Source organism: Nipponia nippon, unplaced genomic scaffold (genome assembly GCF_047370975.1).
Source record: "Nipponia nippon isolate SJK-2023a ecotype South Korea unplaced genomic scaffold, ASM4737097v1 scaffold_10, whole genome shotgun sequence".
Taxonomy (NCBI): domain Eukaryota; kingdom Metazoa; phylum Chordata; class Aves; order Pelecaniformes; family Threskiornithidae; genus Nipponia; species Nipponia nippon.
This window is the reverse complement of record NW_028262291.1, coordinates 27,662,273-27,687,617: the sequence shown is the minus strand read 5'-3', so window position 1 is coordinate 27,687,617 and position 25,345 is coordinate 27,662,273. Positions and strand designations below refer to the sequence as shown.

Genomic DNA, 25,345 nt, shown 5'->3' with positions numbered 1-25,345 from the left:
GGCAAACTCTCCTCCCCAGAGAAGCACTGACCTTTCCACAGTAAAGTAGCCAACACAATTCCCCCACTGAGTTCCTTTTTTCTTCTTTCATCCCTGAGCCTGCTGTCCTCCTATAACTGCACTTGTTTTATAACAAGCAAAATTATCAACGTCTTTCCTGCAAGCTTCCCAGTGCAGTCCGTCCTGTTTCTATTGCACCGTGAGTTCTTCAGAGTGAGAACTATCAGAAGCAATGTTTTTGGGAACAGGATTTTGCAAGGTACATGCTACAGCGTGTGTTCCAGCAGGAGGACTCTGCCAGCATTTTTGTCTAACAAACCTGCAAGGAGAAGCTTAGAGGCAGGAATCAACTGCTGGGGATAATTCACTATACCTCAGGTGTGGGCAGTAGAGTCCAAACCCTGCTAGAGGTCTCCAGAAGGGACAGAGGAAGGGAGCAGATGTGGGATGATGCTTGCCTACACAGGAGTCTGCTGGCAATGGAGTGCAACCACAAATGCACAGTGTTTGAAGGGGCCTGGAGCCACAAAGCTGGAATTCAAGGGGAAGCACCAGCTCTCTCCTTCCCCCCCCCCCAGATGAGAGGAACACTCAACCCTGGGGAGGTTCATGCTTTTAAGTGCTGCCAGCTGTGGCAGGGAAGGGGCTGCACAAGGCTGTTCCTGACAGGTGTGTTCTCCAAAGAACAACATTCGCTCAGCGACACAAAGGGGTAAGGGCTGGAGAGGATAGTGCCTGAAACCCTTTCATCCCAGCCCAGCTTGCCGACAGCATCTCCCATCTGTCACCAGGCGGGCCAGCCCTCTTCTGCTATGCTGCTACTTCTTCCCCTGCCAACGCTATCCTGAAGGTGGGAGCGCGAGGGGAGGGTGGCGGCTAAAAGAGGAAGGTGAAGGCAGCAGCCACACACACAAGGAGGAGGATTTAATAAGGAGAACGAATAGTCACATTTTCTGCTTTTCCAGCTTCCTCAACCCTCCGTTTCCCCTTGGCCCAGGACTGCTGCCAATGCCCTGTGAAAGCAGCACGGATTACACTATACAGAATCATTCACTGCTCTCTATAGCAAGTCCTCCAACATTTCTCACCAAGGGCCTGTCCTAAAAGCCTCCCTCCCTAAGAATACACTAGTGCAGTTAAATTCGGACTTGCTCTAACATCTCTTTTCCTACCACAAGTTCAGATCATTTCCTCAGCCGTTCCTGCAGTATGGCAGGTGTAGGCGTCTCTGTATCTGAGATAACATCACTGCAGACATTACTGCTCTCAATGCTGAACCCTGAACTAGGTGACAAAATACAGAATCTGGCACTGGCCCTTGGGAAAAGGTTCTTTCCCTCGTGTCCAGGATGCCCCATGCAGATATATATCCAAGTGAGATCCAGCTACCTCTACGGCCCAGAGAGGTATGAAGGAGAGGGAAGCATACAAATCTGTATTTTCACCCCACAGGTTTGACAGAACCCTGGTCTTCCGACAACTGACCCGTTTCCTTATGTTGCACTTTCCCTGAGCGCCTCTGTGCTGCTCCATCAAAACCGAAAGGGAGCTTCCCCTTCTTGCCCAGGGCAGACAGAAGGGGAAAACACTCCAGTCCTCAAACCCTGCTTTCAAACAAAACCAAGACAGACTTTTTGGATTCAGAGGGTCAGTTGCACAGATCAGCCCTCTCTCTCCCCCCCAAGCACAACTTCTATATATTGCACACTGAGCAAACCTTCCCCAGCCTCAGCTGCAGTTTCAGGACTAAGACCATCCCCCCAGCATATGCTTTTCTGTCTGCTCTCCCGGGTGCCAGCGTGACTAATCACCAAAGGGCTGCACAGGAGCCACCTGGAAAGGAATTTGCATGCTGACTCTCCAGGGGAGAATTCTTCAGGCTCCCAGAGGGGTAGGCCATTAGCACTGGTTCAGAGCCGACACCATTATCCCACTGAACTGCTGCATCCCTTCTTGAGGTAACGACACAAAATGAAATTCCACCCCTACAGGGAGCAGTTCAGTACTCCCCCTAAATATAAAACTTGAGCTTCAAGCACAGGGGAGGGGGAGCAGGGGGAAGAGGGTGAAACACAAACTGCCACATACAAAGGAGGACCTAATTCCCACCCCAGCAGACAGCAAGTGTGTGCCAGCCCAGACAACACCAGGGGGGAGATAAATCCCCTTCTACAGGATCTCTCCTTTAAAGGAGGAAGAAAAAAACACAAACCCACTTAAGAAAAAAAAAAATAATGAATGAAGGCTGATGGCTCACAGAGCAGAGGAACTGCCAATGGGATCAGGGCAGGGATCCATGTAAACTCCTAACTTGAATCTAATAATGGTCAGAAACAGATCCTTCAAAGAAAAATGCAAGAGATTCTGGGAGCAGCTTTCACACAGGGGCAGTCTCTTCCTCACCCCTGTCTTCCCAGTTCTGCCCTCCCAATCCACGATCCCTTCTCCCCATTAAAAAGCAAACTGCCTACATAGAAACGTTCCTGTGTTTCCTTTTATTCATTGTAAACACATCAGGCTTCAGTTCCACCGCACAGCCCTTTGCTCTAGGGTTGTTATTATTCAGCCCTTCTGTTGGCCATTTATTACTTCATATTTTGATGACTTTTATTCCTATGGAGTTAAACCTAAGGGCACACCACTAGCCCAGAGTTAATGTTTAGTATTGTTGTAAATACATCCAAAGTGTTTGGAAATTTGAAGTTAAGAGGAAATTCAAAAGTTAAGAGGTCACACTTAGGACATTCAAAGAACCTCCACTATATTTTGTCCTGACATCATGGAACAGCTATACAATTTGGTAAGTGTATTGCTTTAACTCTTGTAACGCGTTTTAAAAGCCACACTTCCATGGTCAGAAGAAGAGTACATGAAATACAAATTAAGCAGTAGGAACTCCTTTCACTACCAGAGATGGAGCAATACCTCTCTGGACAAGCTCGATTAGCATCTAGAAGACTGAAAACAGAACCCCTATATTCTCTTCCCAGCTTTATACTGATGCTTGCATGACCATGGGACAGTTCTGTCTCTTTAGCCCCACTTCCTCAACCTGTAAAATGAAGGATATTTATTACTTCCTAAGAAAGCTGCAAGTCCTTCATAGGCACTTCTTCCACTGATGACAAAGTAATCAGAGATTGCATTAACATGCTTTCACCACTACTCATAGCAGGATTAGGTAACGCAACAGTAAACACAGTTAAGCCTCATCCCTCCTTTCCTACTCAATTCCAGCTTGATCTCTCCGTATCTGTGCAAAGAAACAATATTTTCCTGAAAGAGATGAGCAAAGGCAAGTCCTAGGACGGAGTTGAAGACAAATGCCCAGACAGACAGGGACTAACCCGTCTCCCCAGGCAGAGCAGAGAGGCAGGATGGGGAACAAGCCCAGGGAAGGGGAGCCGGTGGGAAGAGCTAGGCTGGGCAGTGACACATCTGTCACATCTGTCAACTGACAGTGAGCAACACAAAAAGGTCTTTGAACTTCTAACCATTTCCCTGAGCTCATCCCTCTGCATGGTCACACTGGACATCATCCAAGGTTTCAGCAAAGCTACGTCTATCATAAGCCTGCTATTCCTCCCCCTCTCCCAACTCCTATTACACAGGGCACTCTTTTATGGCCGAGCAGAAGGGGAAGGGGGAGGGCGAGGGAAAAGGGAAGTTTATAAGGTGAAACACAGACTGAATCACGTCCCACTGTCCTTTGAACACTTTATCCCTGTTGCCTGTAGTGAGCAGGTTCCTTTGTACCCAAGACAGCAAGCGACTGATGTTCAGAGCTCTGGAGCACAGCAGTTTAAAGAATACTGCCTGTTTAATTAGACAAACTCGTGGGCATGTGAAGAATGAGAAGCCGATTTAAAAAATAAATACAAACTAAAAAAAATTCATGCTACCGACATTAGAGATAACTGCAACCTGACCCCCAGCTGTGTCCACTCTCATGTATGTTTATGAGCACATACATACACACAAACATAGATCTGTTTGCTGAGATCTGTAGCACAGCGGGCAATAAGTCCAGAAACAAGAATAAAGGACGTTAGTCCACTCTCAGGAAGAAATAGGAGACACTGCATTTTACTAACTACATTTTGGAAAATCTAGCTCCAGAATAACGTAACATGTTTCCAATCACACTGCTGAGCTGTATTTAAGGATGTTGCTGGTCAAAAGAAAAAAAAAAAAAAAAAGAGAGGAGGAAAAAAATTTTAAGAGTATCAGCACCCAATCTTTCACAGCCCTTTGATCACAAGTGCTCTGCCCGAGGGGGCACTGCATTAATTCTGATGCCTTTTAGAGGAAACACACATACTCCAAGCCCAATAAAATGACAAAGTATGGTTGCAGATATGGAACTGGTGTCTTTTCAAGAGCGACTTAAACTCTTGTCAAGAGTTCCTAATTAGTAAAACTTGAAGTTCAGAAGTGAAGCTTCACCTGAGCTCTTGCATCTGAGCTCAAGACTGGTGATTAAGTGAAGGGCAGAGGGAAGATGATCCTTTTAAAGTTTGCATTAATTTTGGCAAAAGACCTGTGAGATTTTTATCTTTACATCACCTCAAAAAACCTTGTGGGACTGATAAGCAGGCTGTACCGATAGCCCTGTTCCTGGCAAGGAAGAGACCCTCTCCTGGGCTTGAATGAGTTGCAGCTTAACAGGAACTGCCTAAATTTCCCAATGAGATGGGAACAACAGACCACTTTCAGTAAGGTTTAAGGTAAAAGGAGTAAATTCTTCTTCGGTCCATTTAAATGAAAAAGTATTGTACAACAGTGCATGGAGCTAAGCAAGCAAGTCTGTGTCCCAAGGAGCTACACATTCACAAGCTGATTAGGTATGATACAGATCCAAAATTCCGAGTAAGAAGGCTCTGCTGGGGGATGGTTACGAGGGGATTTGGTGTATCTTAGGAGAAACAGAACTATTTATCAGTCCTCAGGCCAAGTTTACTCAGTTGTCCTTTCACCCTTGCCACAGGAAGTAAGACTCATTCACACCACACTGGACTTCAAAGCACATGCAGGAGGGCAGAATGAAAACCATTCCTCCGCTTGCATGCGGCTTTCGTTAGGGACGGTCTAAAGTAGTCTCTGTTGGCACAAGGCAGGAAGGCAGCTGAGCTACTCTGTGCATGTGTAGCAAGGGCTTCCAAGCCAGACACTGTCAGCAAGCCAGAGAGCTGACACCAGAGAAAGTCTATGAAGCTGGCATGACAGCTGGGAGGTTGCTTATTACTATTATTACTACAGCACTCTGGCTAGTAAACATGATCCAGAGCAGGAAGCAAACATGTCACGGAATAATTGGCTCCCATCACAGCAGGGCTTCAGATCTGCAAGAGAAACAGCTCCTGTCACAGCCAGGTAAGCAGAGGCAGGGCTCTCCCAAAAACGACGGGAAAATACCTATGAGAGGCAGACATTCCAAGGACACCGATACAAGTGGAAAATGTCTGGGGTGTGCAGAAAGGGTAACAGTCAAGGAAAAACTTAGTGGAACTGACTCAAAAAGTGGGAATTTGTTTTACAGTTTGTAACAGAACATTAAAAAAAAAAAATCAAACCCCAAAACACACCACATTTTAAGAATTTATCTCAAAACTGAAAAACCTCTCTCAAAAGGAAGAAATGTTCCCTGTGTCTGCTCTGGTTTTTCATAGCTTGCCTTTTTTTTTTTTTAAAAAAACCCACACAGTGTGTTTCAAGCTATCTGTCATTCTTTAACTGAAATGATAGATTATCAGTTCAAGGCTAGAAAATTGCATTAATATAGAATTTAGTAAACTCCAATCAGCTACTCAAGCATATGCAGTGCTATATAGACACAGACACAAGACGGAACCTTGACTTGCTAAAGTAATTTTCACCTTTCCCCCCACCCCATGTTTCACTCTCTTGCTTCATTAGGAGTCCAGCAGTCCAATGTCTTCCCATTCTCCTCTCCCTTTCCCAAGGAAGTAGACAGAACTCTCTCAGGAACTTATTCTTGTCGTTGTATTGGCTTATAGTATATATATGAGCTGATACACTGAAGAAAAAGTAGACCTTAAAACAAGCATGGTTGCAGCTTTATTTCTCTGGAAAGTTAGGACACTCACAGGAGAAAGAAGAAAATCCTCTAACTCTGTAAAACTAGCTTGCAGCAGACCAGTGGAAATGTGGGATTCCTTGCAATCGCTTCTGTTCACTCTTCTGATCAGAGACATCTACTTGATGATATTAGAATTCCTGTCTTTAAAACTCAAGAGCTGTACTTCCATACATCGCTGGAAAAGAATCGCAACAGCTTTAGCATCTCAGAAGAGTACATATAAGTAGTTGCACAGACTTAGGTTCCTGAGTCAGAACAAACCACTGGGCTCAGCCCAGCATGAAGACTAGCCCCATGGTTTTTGAGGAATCTCACTGATTTTTTAACTAGGCCTATAACATATCTGGGGCTTGTAGGATGACTTCATCAGGACAACCCAAACCTACAGCTCAGTATTTGTATTAAAAAGAAATTCACCAATTTCAGACCTGGTATAAGTCAATAAATAAAAAATAAATCGAGTGCAAAACAGAGAAGTTGTCCAAAATTTCACTCCAACCAGAACACTGTATGCATGTCGCAGACAGACGGCCAGGGAAGGAAAGAAAATCTGTGAACTGACCATTCTCATGTACTATGTGCAAGCATCAGTGCTGATTTGTGAGAAGCTTAAATGGATTTAAAGTTTGAGTTGCTGTTCCAAGGAGCTCACACCCCACCCCTAGTCTTACACTCCTGCTGCCTTCTTTATGCTTGGCACAATCAGCAAATAGATCAAATGGAAAGTTAACCCCACAAATGAGTACACCTTCACAAGGCTCCCATATGCCAAGCAAGAGAGGGATTTAGCAAGCAATCTGCTCTAGCAAAAAGTTTCAGTAGCATAATAGCTAAGCAAGATAGGAAATAGCCCAACTACCACGAACCTACACTGTAGAGTTGATCTAGTTCTTACAAGCTAACAATAATATCACATACCTGGACTTATAATGAACAGCTACTCAAGAGCAAGATTCAGCAGGCTTAATGGAATAAATGTTCCTACAGCCCCTCCACTACAACCTTGCATGTGTGTGCTGAAGCCATGCACTTAACATTTCTATAGAGACCTTAGCCCCACTGCTTAACTTTTATTTTTGCTTTCTTCTTTCCACTAAATAGCACTCAGATTTCTGGCTGTCAGCTGAAAAAGTTCTCCTCTTTGTATTTATTGTATTACAATGCAATATTTAAAAAGGCAGCTCAGATTCTAGTACTTCCCCTTGAGTCGCTTTTCTACTCTGTATAAATGCAGCTCTTTATTTCCCCTCCCATCTTGTCAAATCTACTGTCCTTCTCTATACATGCTAGCTTACCTCTCTCACTAAATTGCAGACACCTACAGCACAAGTCGTATTCTGAATGAGATGTTTAAATGTTCCCATCTTACACGTGCTCTTTTCTAGACAGCTCCCTTTGCTTCAGTCTTATTCCTCCCTTTGTCTTGTTAGAAAGTGTGAATTAAAGAAGGCAAAAGTCAAACCCAGTTCCTACATTCTCTTCCTCACTTGGTTGTCTGCCTCTACTTTATATACTTCCCAACCTCCAGGGCCTCAGAGGATCAGCAGATTGATCCGTTCACTACGGCTCCCTAGTTTGCACAGCTTCCATTCAAATCCATATGGGCCAGATTTCCTCAATATATTAGGGATACACCACAACCACAGCTTTACTGCGCAAGACCAAAAGGTTCCTCTCGCCCAGGCCACAGAGAGAGACACAATGCAACAGCAGATACCAAGAGAAGAGAAGAGTGTAAGAACATAGCATGCAAGTAAACGTTCTTCCTCAGAAGACAAAAGCTGCCTCTATTTGTGATACAAAGACTTCCCGAACAAGAGGTGGCATATTCATCTTTAACAGCCCTCACTGGATTTTACATCCATAAACTTGTCAGATTGCTTTCTGAGAATGTTTGAAATTTCAGAATCAATGTTCTGTGGCAAGGAGATCCACAGCTTAAGTATATGTTGTATGAACAAGCAACTCTTGTTAGCTTTGAACCACCTCCTGCTAGTTCCTACGGAAGGTCTTATCCCTCCTGCCCCCAATCCTACCATGCCTGCTTAGCTTAAAAACCTTTGGTGCTGGGTTTTGTTGAAGTACAAAGTAGACCTTATCAACAAGTACCTCTTGTCTAAATCGTTACTGACTCTTTCACAGCGTTCCAATAGATTTGTGAAGCATGGCTTCCCCTTACAAACACCCCACCCCCAAAAAACCCAAAACAACGCACCAAAAAAAATCCCCCCAAAATAAAAAAAAAAAAAAAAAACACAACACAACCCCCCAACTTCCTCTCCCCACCCCACAAAAACCCACCAAAAAAAAAAAAAAAATCTTTGTCTGTGCTCAGTAAGAAGCCAGCAAAACCAGTTATTGGATATGCCTTACCTCCCCAAGCCCCTTATTCCTGCTCAACTTCTCCTTTTTCAGCCTGTACAGTTGAGTACAGCCTCCTCTCTCCTGCTCTTTTGAGATTTTAATACTATTTCTTCAGTTCCCAGATCCTCATCTCCTCTTTCTTGCGTATGGTAAGTTCTCAAATTCACACTTTTCTTCACTGGATGTGAAAATGCAGGTTTTCCTTCCACTTACTTTGATTTCTCCAGTTAAGGTCACTTCCTTGCCCAATAACCTTTTCACTAACCATCCTTAAACCAAACACTGATCACCTCCGTTTGCAGGTAATCTATTTTTCAAAACCCCACTTTTCACCCGAGGTCTTCCATGTTGCTCACTATTTGCAAAATTGTAAGAAACAAGAGGTGAGAAGGAAACAAATTTTCATGAAGCTGGGTTGAGATCTCCCACACTTAAGGAAGAAGAGATTCTCCAAAACAGTATTTCAAAGATGAGGAAAGCTCCTATCCTTACAGCAGTCAATAGTGGAACCAGAGAAGGCTAAAGAAACATCCAACAGAGGAAGATAAATTCCTCAGTCATGTTCATTGATAGGAGCCTTAAATCTTCAGCTCTAGGGAAACTTTCAGGAAAGGAGTTCCATGAAATTGGGCCTTTTTTCCACCCTTCAATTCTACCACGGTCTGTGGAATCCAAAGACATGAGGCAAGAAAGCAACTTACTCGTGGCTCCAAGGGAGAGTTTTTCTCTATTCATCTGTATCATGCTAAACCCACTAAGAGTGGCACTTCTCATCAGTTCTCACCTCGCTGGGCTCAGCTACACAGATGCTGACACTACGCAGATAGACAGTAGCTGCAAGGTAACTTCTCTCAGCAGATGCCAAGACCGATGAATGTTGATTACAGTGCTTACCTTTCCCTCCCTTCCTAGGACAGCCAGGACAGAAACTAGAATGTTACTGAAGGGGGCAGATGCCCTCAATACACTTCCTCACACTGCTTATTTATTTTCCATTAATATTTATAGCAAAACCATATACTTTAGTGCACAGATAGTGCTTTTGTAAGGGTGGGGAAAAAAAAAAAAAAAAAAAGAGGTACTTCTCTCTGTCCCTCCTCTCCCTCTAAAACATTCACCTCCAACAGCCATCTAAAACCAGCTGCAAAAGGCAGAGTTGGGCTTTCACTGTGCTTTATGTCAGTGGACACTGGCTCTGTTAGACTCGGAGTACTGAAGTCAGTCAAAAGTATGTCATCTACAGTCTTAAACATTTGTCATGCAAAAACTAGGATGTGCCTGTAAAACAGAGAAGGATCTGCAGAGAAAGAGTTAAGACATTCAGTTTTCACAAACACAAGTCCAGAATGGTATTCTTACTGCAGCCATCTTCATCACTGTGGTCCCCACAGTCGTTGTCTCCATCACATTGCCACTGAGCAGGGATGCATGTGCATTCACCAAAAGCACTGACAGCACATGTAAAATGATTACGTCCACAGGAGCATTCAGTGCTGCTTGTAACACCTGTAAAGGAACAAACAAAGAAAAGATATTTGAAGAGATCCGTCTATTTTAGGATAAATGCATTAAATACAAAGTGACATCACAATTTTTCTCCATGTACACACTATATGTATGAACACATATTCTACTGAAAAGGAAAACATTCACCCCCCTCACACGGTTTGAAACAGGAGATCAAGTACTATGCACAGTTTCCTGGAATGAGACTATTTGAAGGCAACAGCAAATAGCAACCTGCCAAAAAGAGACTTGGGAATCAGCTAGCTGAAAAATAACTCAGCACGAGTCACAATCGAATTCAAGGAATCCCAGGTATCCGAACACCCTTTTTATTTTACAAACTCAGTCTTCTCCCAGAGCACAGTGCTGCTGCTGCTCCACTTCATTCTGACACCACAACAGAAGGGATAGCAAAGATTCTACTTCAGAGAGTTATCTGGGGTCTTCACCAGACCCTGAACTTTCTAGATGCAAACCTTTTACAGGTCACTGCTTTAGATGTTTCAGACTCCAGTGAAAGAAAAAAAAAAAATCCTTTCTTATTTATCTGTAGAGATTAAACTGTGACATTATCCTGTGCATAACTGACATTTATGAAAGCAAGAGAAGAGGATTTTCAACTCTACAAACTGATCAAAAAAAAAAAAATGCAGTCCAAATGTCAATACATAATCTGATAAGAAAATTTTTTTCCAGCCTTAAAGTTAGCTTAAGGAGCTCTCAACCCTCTTCTCCCCTCTCCCAGCTACAGAACAATACTCTGCACAACTCTTGACTCTCACCCCTGAGCAAATGCAACTATTTATGATATTACCCCACACATTCTCTTAATAAATCTCTGCCTTGAGAGAGAACAGGCTATAGCCCACCTCTCAAAAAGGAAAAGGTCATGCCTGAACGTCTGTCTGACCTTATCTAGACAATCTATATAATCAATACCACTGTTGAATAAATTATTATTCTATCAATCAACAGCCCCCTCAGGCTAGTCTGTGACTGAATTCTTTTTGCATGGTTCCTTCTTTCTGCAATTCAAAGAAACCTAAAGCTCTCAGATTAAACAATAGATCGTATGGAAAGAAGTACAGAGGGATACCTGCCCCAAGTAGTAGTTATATACATCCTGAACTATCTGCAGACTTTTTGATCTCATTTGTTACATCTAGTGTATTTGTGATGAGCCATAAGCTGTAGCAACCTAAGCAAAAAAAAAAAAAAAAAAAAAAAAAAAAGAGCCTCATAATTTCCTTATTTTCCATTCTAATTGAGAAAAGTAGTATCTGCAAAATTTGATGTAACTATTCTGCAACTCTCTCAACACCAGAATTCCCTCCACAGAAAACACATCCACTTGTGCAAGTTAAGCTAAGATTTAAGTTTAGAGGGGATACACTTCTTCCTTGAAGAACAACTCCACGGTAAGTTTCTTCCGCAACAAAACTGGCTGAGGAGGTTTCTGCCTGCCTCTGCTGCCTGCTCCCACTAGGTATACCGCAGGTTGCAAGGCCTCACTACAAAGTATTTTCCAAGCACATCCATAAGCTGCTGAACTGGGCCAACCAAACTGGTTGCAGGATCTTGCTTCACAGACTGCCATGAGTGTAACCACCTTTTATTCTTTTCCCCATCTCCGCTACAAGTTGTCTTTAAAATACTTAGTAGAAAACATACATCTCAAGGTATTACTGTATATACTAGACAAAGCGGCCACCATCAGGTATAACAAGGGATACAGGTAGGAAGAACATAAGGTGAATAAGGAACAGAAGGAAGGAAAGGCAAATGCAAGAGGGCAGAGTGGTCACATCCTCAAAGGACTTACCAGGTATGGCCAGGGCAAAGGCTGACTCAAAAAGACAGCAAGTGGGTGATGTAGAGTCAGAAGGCCAAAAAAGCAGCACAGACATCCCTAAGGAAAAGCAATGCATCATCTATGCAACGTATCCGACTATTAGAAACACAAGGAAATTTGGAAGAACCACAAACCTCCCCAAAAATCAAACAGGTTCCTTCAAACTGGCAGCACAGGAAATTCAGGACAAACCACCTTTTGCTGTTGCCTATCACTATTCAGAAAGGCAGAACTAGCTGTATATTGTATCCAAGGTAGCTGCTGTTTCAATCACCTTTTCCAAAGCAATTTTTCTGCCATTATCCTCAACAGTACCCCAAAGCACTTATCCCAGCTACTTTAAGCTCCAATACCCCTTCCTGTTGGAGTACACCAAGATGATAATCATCCTCATTACCCCTAGAAAAAGAGAAATACGAAAAGTACTAGTGACTGGCTCTATCTTGCCCAGGCTCCACCATGTCTTAGGGTAGCTTCTCAAACAGGAAAGGATCAAACACCCAGGCAACCAATTCTTAAACCAGGGGAATATACTTAATAATAATTTATTTCTGGATAAGCACAGATAAGAGAGTTGGGGGAAAAAAGTAAAAGTGAGTTATTTTAGCTCCTGAATAGCAGCATGGAGGTACAGCTCTGCAACAGCAGAGAAAGAATTAGTGCAGCTGTCCCAATCTGCAAACTGCAACTTAATCTGCTGTATTGTCAAACACACAGTTATCTTCAAAAGTTGCTACTAATATCAGGTTATACACACACACACACACACACATACATTAAATCTGTTCTTCCCGCCTCATTAAAGTTGCTATGTTCAATCATCTCTGGTTTGTGTTTTTACCATGCTATAGAAACTGTTGGAAGCTGAAGGGTACGTTACGACCCAGATACCAACACTCTCTCATATGCACTAGCCTATATCTGTAGTACTATTATGCAAGCATGCTTTGCTTAACTAATCCAAATTATGACCTTTGTGAGTCTAATGCTTTGTGATTTGTGACCTTTCAGGTAACTAACCTTCTAGTCATTATAATGATGCATTTTATAAACCATGATTTACCCTAGTCTTACACTTGGACCAGTAAAGCACATTACTGTTCAGAGAGCACACTAATTCCAACCTACAAACAGTATCAGAAGAACCAATCCTGTAAGACCAGTCTTTATCCAGTAAAATACACAGATTGAATGAAACCTGGGACCCCTTGCAGACAGCAGGAATCTTCTCAATGATTTCAACGTGGATAGTATTTCACCTTTGGTGTCCCTTGATTATTTCCCAGTGCTCAGAGCTCCAGTGACATTACCCTGTAACTGTATCTGTAACAGTAGAGGGCCAGGAAGGATAAGGATGAGAAGCATGTTTTCTCAAATTCCCTCAAAGACAAGCGGAAGTAGTGCATTTGGTGCAAGAAGCCTCAATGGAAGGCTTACTCTTTAACTCTCATTAAACACAGGGAGCGTGAGACAGAAGACTAACCAAGCGCACGTTAGGGTGGAACATAAGCCTCCAGTGTCACGTTTCAATCCCAGTTAGTCGGGGTCCAGGAACAGGACGGAAGTCAGCACTTGCTGTTCAGGCAACTGGACCGACAATCAAAGCAGACATATCTACTTACACTTCCGCACATTCTTCTGGAGCAGGAACAATGAGAGGTACCTCTGGGCTTAGCCATGACAAACGGTTTTCCTAAAACTTCTCATCACACTGCAGGCTGGGACATTTTACCAACTCTCTATGTTCAAAAATCATTTCACTTATGCAGGAGGCAGAAACCCAACATATTTTAACAATGCAATATATACAAAACAATACACAAAAGCTAAACAGAGGCACTGCCAGGTGCTGAGCTGACATCACTCAACTTTCCTGGCCTCTCTCAATACCTCATGTCACCACCACGTAAGTTTCCTACTCTCTCACTTGCCCATGGGTACAAGCAACCAAAAAATCATCTTCACTGTCTGTAGTTTGGGTCTCGCCAGATGCGATAGCAGCAGGATCCAGTAACCAAACAGGAAGTCAGTCTAAACACAGGCCTCATACTTAACATCTGCCATCACCTTAAATTTAGCGTGCTATGCTCAGTTTCTTCAGATTCCTTCCAAATACCCTCCCATCTTCAAGCTTATCTGACAAATGAAATGTCTCCTGAGGGAGGGTGGGTTCCCCCCCCACACACACATTCCCTTAAAAAGATAGTTAGGATCTTTGTAATTTTATGTCTAAAGTTGGCAGAACAGTTATGTCATTTCTGGCTGAAAAGCAAAAGTCAATAACCATCCTATTATTTCTGCACATCTTTTTTTTTGGGGGGTGGGCAGGGTTGCTTAAAGAATAAGTTGTTACTCTGCTTCCCTCCCCCGCCCCCTTGGCAACTCTTCATTAGGCCAAATAATATAGCCCATAAAGAAAAACCTAATATACAAAGCTCCATTTTGTTGACGAGGTCACTTGCAACCCTCAGAGCTATTACATAACAGCCCTGTATTTGCCACAGATTCACAGAAACACTGACATTACAAAGGAAGCTTAAGTAGACAGAATAATTACCAAACTGAACTCTGTAGCCTTTGTTTTGTTAGGGACAGCAGATTTCTAGGGGAGAGTGAAAACACTGTTTCTTTTAAGTCTTGATGGCATGCTTTTTTTCCAAAAGGAGAGATGCTAATTCTATCTTCAGTAAAAATAATGACAGATGGCAGCTCTTACCACTATTTTGTGGCAATTCAACCTTCTACAGGCTGTTGCCTCAACATGGGATCATATAACAGCCCAGGTTGGAAAGGACCTCAAAAGATCACCTGGTCCAACCTTTTGCGGGAAAGGGAGCCTACATGAGATTATCTAGCACCCTGTCCAGTTGCATCTCGAAAACCTACAGTGATAGGGACTCTACCAGGTCCCTGGGGAGGTAGTTCCAGTGAATGATTGCTCTCACTGTAAAAGATTTCTTTCTTATGTTGAGATGAACATGTTCCTACTCTTCAGGGTCCATCAGCTCTGTCAGGCCCTGGCAGCATTCTAGCAATAGAAGGATTTTCTCACAGTCCCCCAATATGGATGAAGTTTCCTCAAATGGATGTTGACCAGGAATACTGCGTGAACAACTGCCAAAGATCCTGGCATCTATGGTCAACACCGTGCTGCCTTTCCACATTTTCTTTCTTCCCACGTATCAAGAACTCACTACGTAAGAGACTGTTCCACTCCACGCCACCCTGTTAGTTGCATCTTTTCCCCTTCATCCTAACACAGAAATTCTTACTGTTGTTTTTTGAAGTAGTAGTATTAAATTCACAGCTATCAGTTTGCTTGTGCCATCCTGCAATTCTGCATGACCTGTAACACAGGGTAGCATAGCTAACCATGGTTAAGTATCCAGTTAGTTCTCCTACACTGCAAGGAAAATAGCATCAACAGGTTTAGAAACCCCAGAACTATGAATATATTTGGCATGATTTACAGTTGCAGACTTTTCAGTTCAGAATCAGAAGCCTCTGGATAGAACAATCACTCTTTTGGTCCAGGACTGAGTAACACATGGATCCTTCCCCTCCATGAACTCTGCATTTCATGGCCTACAGAAGGCCTTCGATGGAAGGCAGAGATCTTTCTGCAACCTCATTACTACAAGAGACACAACCAAAAAGATGACAGTACCAGCTTTTATAATTTTAATCCTACCATATTAAAAAATCCCTGGCAGAGGACAGAAGGTATAAGTGGATATTGAACAGGTATGAAAATACAGTACAAATATTTGACAGTTACAGTGACAAAGAGGAAAAAATCCAGGACTGTTTAGAAGAACTGGAATATGAATAATGGAATTAAAGGGAAAACGAGAGAAAAAAAGTCCTAATAGTAATGGGCATAAGGCTGTGATTTTTTTTCCCCAGAGAAAGTGTGGAAGGCTATCAACAGAAGCATTTTTGAACAAATTTGGACTAAGCATCAGAATATTTTGTCCTGGCTTCAACAGATGCACTTCATTTCTTATTTCTGTATTTTAACAACCTATGAGCATCTGATTGTTTATTTGGGGTTAAAATTAGTGAATTCTGTAGCATAGCCTTTAATAGCCTCTTTAACACCTTGCACACCTGTTGTTAGAAGGCCTGTCTCAGATAACCATTTTCTCTCTTTCTCCACTTCCAAACCAGGCTCACTTTTGCATTCCCATCACATACACACCTTGATGCGGGCAGACCTTGGACATTTTAGATGGCCTCGAATGTAGTTCAGTTGATACATTTTCCTTCTTTATCCAGCATTTCCCTGAGTGTTTCTATAGCAAAGCAGCTCAGCTTTCTTTGCTTGCCTATCTTGAGGGAAAATGAAAATTTTGGATTCCTTTCTCTTACCCAAATAGCAGTTTCCACTGAAGGAAAGTACAGTTAATCCAGCTTTAGAAGAGGGATTTGCTGACCATTGCTTAAGCCCAGAGCTCTGCTGGCAGACACAGCAAAGGCAACATTACAGCAGAACAGTCTGATGTCAGAAGGGGCACCACACGCTGATAAAAGCCAACAGTTTTCTCTTTTTTTTCTGCTCCCATTATGGAAGTATCTGAAGCAGCTCTAACTGGGTACCCACACGTCTCCAAGTATTTGATGCCTGCCTAGAGTAAAATTAACCTCACTAGGAAGAGCAACCCAAAAGTTTTCAAAGCTTTAGACAGAACTGTTTCAGTTTTGTTTGAGGAAGAATGTGATAGTGGTAAGGTTAAATAAAGGGGGGGAAAAAAAAAAAAAAGGAAAGAAAAAACCCAAACCAACAAAACCACACCAACCAGAGAAGAGAGGTCAAAGACATTACATCTTTTTGGTGGTTCAGTATTGTGCCTACTTTGGCAGTCTCCAAGTGAGGATGAAAGTTTCCAAGGCTTAGAGATTCCCCTCTCAATTTGCAAAAGCAGCGATACCTCAGTCCTGAACCAGCTGGTTCTCCATTAAAACATGCGGCTGAACAAAGTTCTAGGAAGAGGCAAATTATCAAGCACACCTCATATTAAACTGCACAACTATGCAGGTTAGACCTGAAAAATGTTACACTTGATATGACCAAAAGGAAGAGGAAGCATAAGGAAGAGAAATTCCACAGGGTGTCTGCTAGCTAGGACCTTAAGAAAATAAGGGGTGCAACAAAAGTGCAAACTGAGTTAGTGTTCAGTGCGATGGGTGTATGCATGAGGTAGAGTGAGACTGGACCAGAAGCCATATTTTCAGAAACAGCCCATGGGTTAATAGATACAAGGCCTTTAAAAACGGGTTTGAGTCTCTGAGGCCCAATTCTGATCCCACAGAAGTAAAGACTACCAACCCCACTGAAAACCTCACCCTGCACCCAGGGGATAGGAAAGCATTTATAGAAACAGCTATTGAAAAAGAAATACTAAAGAAGGATTTGATTTGAACATAAAGAGACTCAAGGATCAAGAAGCAATTGTTACAGTTCCTTCTCCCAAATCCTTCAAGTCATGAACGAACACCTTGCAATAAATAACGTGACTACAACCGAGGTTTCTAGATACTCGTCCTAACTCTATCCGTATCTTCCACAGCGTTTGACAAAATTACTTCTCCCCCTCTAGAAGTGGGGACACTGCTATTAAGTCAGCACAGCATATTAAGGTTTAATGTTTAACGTGTGTTTCTATATATCCAGAGTCTTTGAACAGAAGGTGCAGCTGAAGGGACAACATTATTGCCATGAAATCCTAGTCAAAACTAATTCAAATTGGCTGGGCTACCAGCACACACAGATCAAAAAATCAGCTGAAGGAACATAAAAAAAAAAGACAATGAGAAATGGCAGCAAGTCAAGCTGTAGGGGGTAGAGATGGCTAGTAGGTATCATAGGGATCAGCATTAGCTCCAGTCCCATTAAATAACTTCATTAATGATCTGGACAAGAGAATAAGTATCATGTTAAAGGAGCCTGCAAAAGATACCAAAATAGGAAATATTCTTCTACAACCACCACAGAGGAAAAAGAAATAATATAGAAGGGACCTTAGAAGATTAGAATTATGGGCAGGAAATTAAGATTCAATCTTCAAAAAAAAATTTTTTTAAAAGCTAGTGCATCTGGTGGAAAATAATTTGAAACAGTTACTCAAACGAAAAGAAAAATCTGGGATGCAGCAATGCCTGGAGAAATCAAGGAGCAATAATAAAAGACAAGCTAGCCATTGGTTCATGTTATGACACAATATGGCAGCCAAAAAACTACTTTAGGCTAAATATGCATAAGTGTCACATCATGGAGGAAGAAACTTTCTCCCTGTGCAGAACTGGGGTATAAGATTGAGTTCCACACTGAGGCTGATACAGGGAAACTAAACAACATATTCTAACCACAGCAATAAAATGTTTATCAAAGGTATGTTATGGCACACTGCTCCCTCAAGACTTCAAACAGATTCTGTTTGAAGCCTGAACCAATGTCGTATTTTTTTTCCCCTGCTAACTATTTAGTTCTCAAAATCAGACAAAAGGCAATGACTATCAATTCTGTGCAATTGTTTTTTTCTAAATGGGACTTTTATTATCCCCCATTTCCTGAGCAACCCTTCAGGTGCCTATGGAAATAGCTTATGGTGGACAACCCATTAAGTCCCAGTATAGAAATAGGAACCTTTCAACCACCAAAGCTCATTAAACACATCAAAATCTCAGCCCAAAGTCCCCATCCAAAGGCAGGCAAGAAGTATCAGGTAGACAACAACTGTTTCCAAGCGACTGAGGAGTTCTATCAGGCAAGGTCAGACAGGACAAAGTCGTGTCCGAGTGACTTTTTCCCCCGGCCCTCTCTTCAGATTCCTATGCAGCTCCTTCCTGGTAACACCAGAGCTATTCTGTAAGAACCTAGTAAAACATCTCAACTCTAGTTTCCAGACCTTTTGGATGGAATGTGACCATACTGTGATGCTTTTTGCATATTTACTTGCCATTAAATGGCAAATGTCCCACTTCCCCTAACTACAAGGTTTCCTCAAACATTTGCAGCTAGCAGAGCAGTGAAAAATGCAGGTATTATTCTGTAGCTCTGCATGCCTGCCAATCACTGCTGCCATCCAAGAAACCAAGCACCGTATCAGCCTGCTTCAGGTGTCATGTCCAACGTCAATAGAAACAGACATCTTTTAGAAAGGGCTTTGAGCCTTTCAAAAGATCACAATTTAAGATGACGGTTCTCCCATTCTCCCTACAATTCTGTTCAAAAACATTAGATAGTGGGAGCATCTGTTTTCACCTTCACAGACTCTTGGTAAAACAAAGACCACAGAAAGTCGTGAGCTGCAGTATACCATCTCTGCCATTCTGCTTTTCACCTCCAAGGCCCCTACTGGAAGAGATTCAGCCTCCTAAATCATATTAACCTATGTATTTACATTTTCTCTGTGGACGAATTCATTTTTCCTACATGTAAACTTGGATTCCAAGGAGCAAGAGTGGTATGCTTCCCACCTTGTGAATTTTTCCTCCTGTTACTGTTAAAAGCATCTCTTCAGCTTTGGCATTTCGTTATCTGTAAATTTTCTCTCTTAAGCAGAGAGCATTTAATCTGTCTTGTATTATGAAGCGCAGAGTGATACCTGAAGGATCCCATCAAGAAATATGCTTTGCTGATTTTAGCCTGGAGGGGCATTTCCTTACGTAGCTACAAGCTCCTGTGCAACTGCATGTCAATAGAGAACTACAATGAAGAATCCAAGGGATATAACAGATATAAGGGATATCTCAGATATAAAGTGCTCATCCACAGCACTAAATTACTTGTCATGCAGGACCATTCCACCCAAGCACGTTAAAGAGAAATAAAATACCACTCAGACAGAATAATAAAAGGTTGCTGCTGCATAACATCATTCAGAATTATCACAGTCTGCTCTAGAACAGTGTGGGAATGTTTAGCTGGACCACCAGGGCCTGGCAGGCAGAACTACGTGACTCAAACCCTTTCAGAATACACACATGCTAGACAAACACTTTAAAATACTACCTCAAGCCTACATCATGCTTTGCAAGAATTAGTCACCTCAGCAACATGAGACACATAACTTTCCATTTCTTTCACTGTATTTTTTTTTTTAAAACCACACACTAACAACCTCTATCCTTTCCTGTCCCATAAGGGTTGTGAACAATTTACTGCTCATTTATCATGAATGATACAGTACTGTAGACTTTAAATTTAGAAAATAATGTCACAACAGCAGAAATGTTTCCAGAAGACCTTCATGATACCAGACAATTGCTAAGTGCCAGCTAGAGAAGCAACCTGCTGTTTTAAATAGATAACCCATAGGAAAAATGTACTTTTGATGTATTTCACCTACTCTAGTCACCAAAGAGTTTCACTAGCATGACAGCTCTTGAGAACAAAGCTCACTGAGCAGTCAGAAATCCTTCTACTATACCAAAGTTCATGGAGATAAGCGACATTGATCAGGACTAGTGAAACACTGGAGTTTGTTTTCCCAGTCACAGTACAGAAAATATTGGTATTTTAAGTTCCATAAGCTTTCCTCTAACTTTTCCATTACTTCATAGACAGATGGATTTCTCTCATCCTTCTCTTCTGCAAATAAATTAAAATGAGGAAACAAAGGGGAAGAGGTACAGAGACATAAGAGCACCACTGACATTTGCTGGAGAATACAAGGAATGGTCCAAAAGGAAAAGCCTAAGCAGCTTTGATTCATATACATCTTAGAGGATATTTCTATGACAGCAGTTGATGTATAAATTTGGGGCAGCTATGAGAACTATAGCCATGTTTTTAAAATTTTGGACAACCAAAGTACATCTACTCTCCTAAAGGCAAAGCACCACTTTAATCAAATGCTGCCACTTACAGCCTTCAGAAGGAAGAATTTGGGCAAAGGAGGCTCTCACCAAGTCCCTAGGAACAGACTCTTGCTGCTATAGTGTTTTCTGAAAGGTTTGCTTCAATCGGTGCTGTCCCTCAAGTGTACCGTAGATCTACTCAAGTTAGCTTTAAACTAGCTAACTTGGGTTTTAGTGGCAGTAGATCACAAAAGCACAGAGCTGCAATCCACCTGCAAAAGTCAGCAAAAGCAGCAAAGTAAATACTTGAAGCAATTATCCTACAGTGAGCCTTACATCACCTCAGCTACAGGAGCACCCAAGGTTTACTACAGTCACAGCAAGGATATGCTCCGTCACTTCTGGGAAACGACCTGGAAGAATCAGAACTTCAGAGCTATTTTGGAAATTCTGAAGCTTTGCAGTCCTCCCGCTTCACTGAGTGGAGATGAATGCAAGCAGCCTACAACACCTAATAAAAAACAGCCTGGCATCTGTCACTCATAACAGCAATATGAGAAAACAAAGGTTTAATTAGCATTCATGTATTCCTCCCTCTTCTACTTCACTTCCCTTAGTTTAAGTAACCCAAGTATTAACTTTTAAGGCAAACAAATTTTCAGTACTTTTCCAACATTCATTTTGTTTCTGCTCCCATTCCTGTCATGTCCTCTTCCAAGCTGCAAGCGTCTTTGGGATTTCACTGAATCCCTTGCTTAACAGCTGAGAAAGACATAGCTGTCATCTCACTGTGCATGGACTAACTCAACCTGACTCGAGCTAAAAAATGAGCAAAGAAAAGCCCAATCGGTTTTCAGTTTCACATAGGATAGCTATACATCTTCCTGTCTGCATATACTCTCGAACAGTAATGGCCTCCAACTCTGGCAGATGCTACTGAAGAACCAGTCACAGGTCACAGCATTAAGGAAAACTGAAATTAATGGCAATTTATTTTAATTTACTGTCTGTAAACTGCACCTGTTTAACTGCAGTGTCACAAGAAGCTAAGCTGTCTCAGGGTGCGGGGAAAGGAAAACAGAGTGGTCAAAAGAGGACAGCTAAGAGGAGGAAGCACTACTGCCATCTTTGCTTGAAAAGTAGCGCTCAGAGGCTTTAGGGAACCAAGAAAAACTACAAGTGGTATTTTTCAATCTGAGTTGCAAGGTAAATGTACTTAGGAACATTCAGAACACAAAAGGATCCTATCCAGCCACCTCCTTACCATAGATTCTCCAAGAAATTGGCTCCATTCTCTTTAGATTCAGAAGCTTCTTGAGCTTTTAGCTTCCTCTCCCACACCACTTATGATCTTTGCTAATTACCGCATCAGTGCTTGTCCAGTGCTCTCTGGATTTACAAAGTACCCGTAACCTTGCTCACAACACATTCAGAAGCCATTTTTGACCTGGCCTTCAAGGTTTCACCCTGCATTGGCTCTCTGAAATATGCTAAGTTTGTCCCACAGGAAATTATCAGCCAGCCTCTTCCATCTTTCAGATACTCCAGACACTGGACCAGCTGTAAGGACATTCTGCCCTTCAGAACATATGCCCAACTTTTCTCCAAAACTACAATGCAGAACATTCTTTTGGTCATTTAACCTATTCAAGACAAAAGCCAAGTTCCTCTGCCTTGATCAGTCCCAGAACACATCAACATGGATAGTCATACACTTCTTTTCAGGAGATAAAAATGCAAGTGTTGTAAAGTCCTCCTTTTCAGGGAACCTAATGTTCTAGCTGGACTGCCGTTGTCCAGGCACATAGTGCATGGAGACGAGTTCTGCCTCCAAAAAAGCCCATTTTGGCTTTTGTGGGCTTCAGTTAGATTCTTCCCATCATTATGGCACGGTACAGAAAAGGCCAGGTTCCTGGACAAGACAGAGACTGTTCTTCTACAGGCTCATTTTAAGAAGTTTATTTTGGTCTTCTATAAAGAGGCCATCATGTTAGCGGTGGAGCATCTGAGCTTTGTAGCTTTCCAGCTCTCTACCACAGAAGAGACTGGGATGCCAACCACAACAGCTCTGCTTAGCAGAGGAGTTCTCCAGGGAAGGGGGTAGGATACGCAGTGTGGTTTTGCGGCAATAAGGAGGCAGAAGCTCGGTTTTGCCATCCCACAGGCAGGAGGACTTCAAAAGCACAAACCACAAGATAAACGGAGCTATCTTGGGACAAAGAGAGTTGTTCTGTATGTCGTTTTCTAAAAAATAACCCCACACATGATATTATGTTGCCCTCAGAGGATAAGCAGCAAAGGGGCAATTATTAACTGTCCAGACTGAGCTGGAAGAACAGGGTTGGGCCTGGCAAAGAGAGAGGTACCACACAACCACAGAGACATCACGGCAACTGTGCTGCCTACCAGAGAACTGGATTAACTTAAAAGTAAAAAAGAAACCTTTACCAGTAACATTTTTTTTAATATACACACACACATATATACACGCACACATGTGTACTCAAAAACACAAGCTTAACACAAACATGTTTTATGGGCTCAGATGGGATAAGTTCTTTCCAATAGACTTGCCAACAGGAAAAACAACAACCATCAGTGTTGGGGTTACTGCATGGCAGCCACACTGTACATCAGCCCCTATTCAGCCCACCCACATTTGTTTGCTTTCTAGGCAGCTCACAAAGCACCAACCTACACCTCTCACAGCACCTGGACTTCAGACTCCTTTGCAACACTTAGAAAGTGGTCACAAAACTCTTCCTTTGCTTCAACTGGAAGTCTCAGATGCTGCCTTTACAAACCCGCAAACTCCACAGTTCATTCGTACTCACACCCCAGAAAAATTAACCACAATAGTGAAAAGCACCAGAGGATGCCTTACAGCCAATTTCATACTGTTCACACTGGGTTTCACTTTCACCTTCAGTGAAATAATAGCAACAGCACTGAGGCAGGGGGAGGAAGATGCACAAAAAGTAAAATGGCCTAATTATGGAACCATACCTTTGTAGGTACGTGTGTGGCCTCCACTACTAGTGTCAGAGTGCCTTTTTCTACCAATAACACCTCTTAAAAGCTGGGAAGTATTATCATCAATTCAGAAGCAGAAAACGGAAGCCCAACAGCACAGATCTGTGAGTATTTGGGTGCCTAAGTCATTTAAAATCAGTGGAAAATTAGACATTGAACTATCGTTACACATCTGGCCAAAGAGATTTAGACCTGACTCTCAGTATTACAAAGTACTCATACCTCCCACCACAGGCACTCTTCATGCTTGGAAACCTGAGCCCTAAGTGACTTCCCAAAGAGCTTGTGGCCAAACTGAGAAATTAATGCAGATCCTACCCGGTCCCAGTCCACTTCTTAACCAGGGCACAATTTGCCCTGCCCTACCTAGCTCCTTACCCCAGAGAGCTCGTTAAAACAAACTTGCAGGAAATCAAAGTCACAATTGCACAAACGTGGAAGGATTTACACATGCTGCTTGGGAAGTCAAAATAACATCTCCTGCTCCACTTCACCAGTCTGTTCCCCAACCCAAATTAAGTTGGATCGAAGTCCTGCTTCCCAAAAAAAAGGTCAGAGCCAGGCTCCTGAGACCCTCCTGGGGGTCCAAAGTTCCTGTATTAGCTTTACAATTATTAAAAGACCAACATTAAAGTAAGTCCAGCCCTGAGGCCACTGTGGATCTAATAAACACTGGAATTGGATTTCTTCTCAGTGAAGAGGCTGCCCGCCTGATGGCACAAAGCCAACATTTAAATGCTACTGTTGCTCAGAGCCCTAAATTAGTTTTGGATCTGGGGAGTTTGCCTTGAGCTACAGCCAAAAGAAACATAGGAACTGGAGGGAAATTTGTTAAACGTTAACAGAGCTGCAGGAAAGGACTACAGCAGGACTAGTAGGTGGCAGGGAGAAAGGAGGGGAAGCCACAAACAAACAGAAGAAACAGAAACAAGAAGCAAGACATGGGAAGCGAGCAACAAAGACGAAGATTTTTGTGTGGAAGTGACTCCGCCGTCCAACCCCTGCACTTAGCTGCTTGAACAGCAGACTTTTAAGGTCCCATTTGGTCACAGGTTTTTTTGCAACTACAGTGATTCTTACCTACCCTTCTCTCTCCACAGTCAAAATACAGAATGAGAATCTGAGGAAACTCTGCTATTCCTGACTCCTTGGCTATGTCAATGCTGAGTTACCATGAAACCTGATGCTCATCTTTGGTCAGCTAAGAACAGACCTATTTCCCATCTCCCTGGCTGGGATCTCAACAGATCCCATGTTCTCGGAGGGAGCGATACACAGCTGCCTGCAGGAGCAGCTCTTGCAGCAGGGTCTCTTTTCATGAAGAGGATGCAGTGAAAACAGTGCAAGACCCTGTCTGTTCGTGCTGTTCTCCATTTTACTGATGAATTGTAGGGACTTAGCACAATGCCCTTCTTCCCTTGAATACTCAAACACTTGATCTAATACAAATGTCTATGCAGAGATAGTTTAAAGATATTCCCATTTTTACCTTTTTTTCCTCTCCTTTTCCCAATAGGAAGGAACTGAACATGAAGACTCTCCCACTTGACAGTTGCTTCCTGTGAAGCCAAGCCAGTGAGGGCACAACCTGGTGGCATTGGTAGCTTCTGATGGAAGTAACCAGAGATATAGGACAAGAAAAAGGAAGATCAGCAACTTTCATTTCGGCAAGCTCCTACTGCCTCCAC

General features: G+C 42.5%; 1 protein-coding gene across 3 annotated transcripts in view; it reads right to left on the bottom strand.

Moving 5' to 3' along the window:
- LRP4 (LDL receptor related protein 4) overlaps positions 1-25,345 on the bottom strand; it is an 82,657-nt gene that overhangs the window by 32,554 nt on the left and 24,758 nt on the right. For all 3 annotated transcript variants that reach the window (XM_087746124.1, XM_087746125.1, XM_087746126.1), the window contains exon 2: positions 9,824-9,970. In XM_087746124.1, the coding sequence (XP_087602250.1) occupies positions 9,824-9,970 (147 nt within the window). The remainder of the gene's footprint in view (positions 1-9,823; positions 9,971-25,345) is intronic.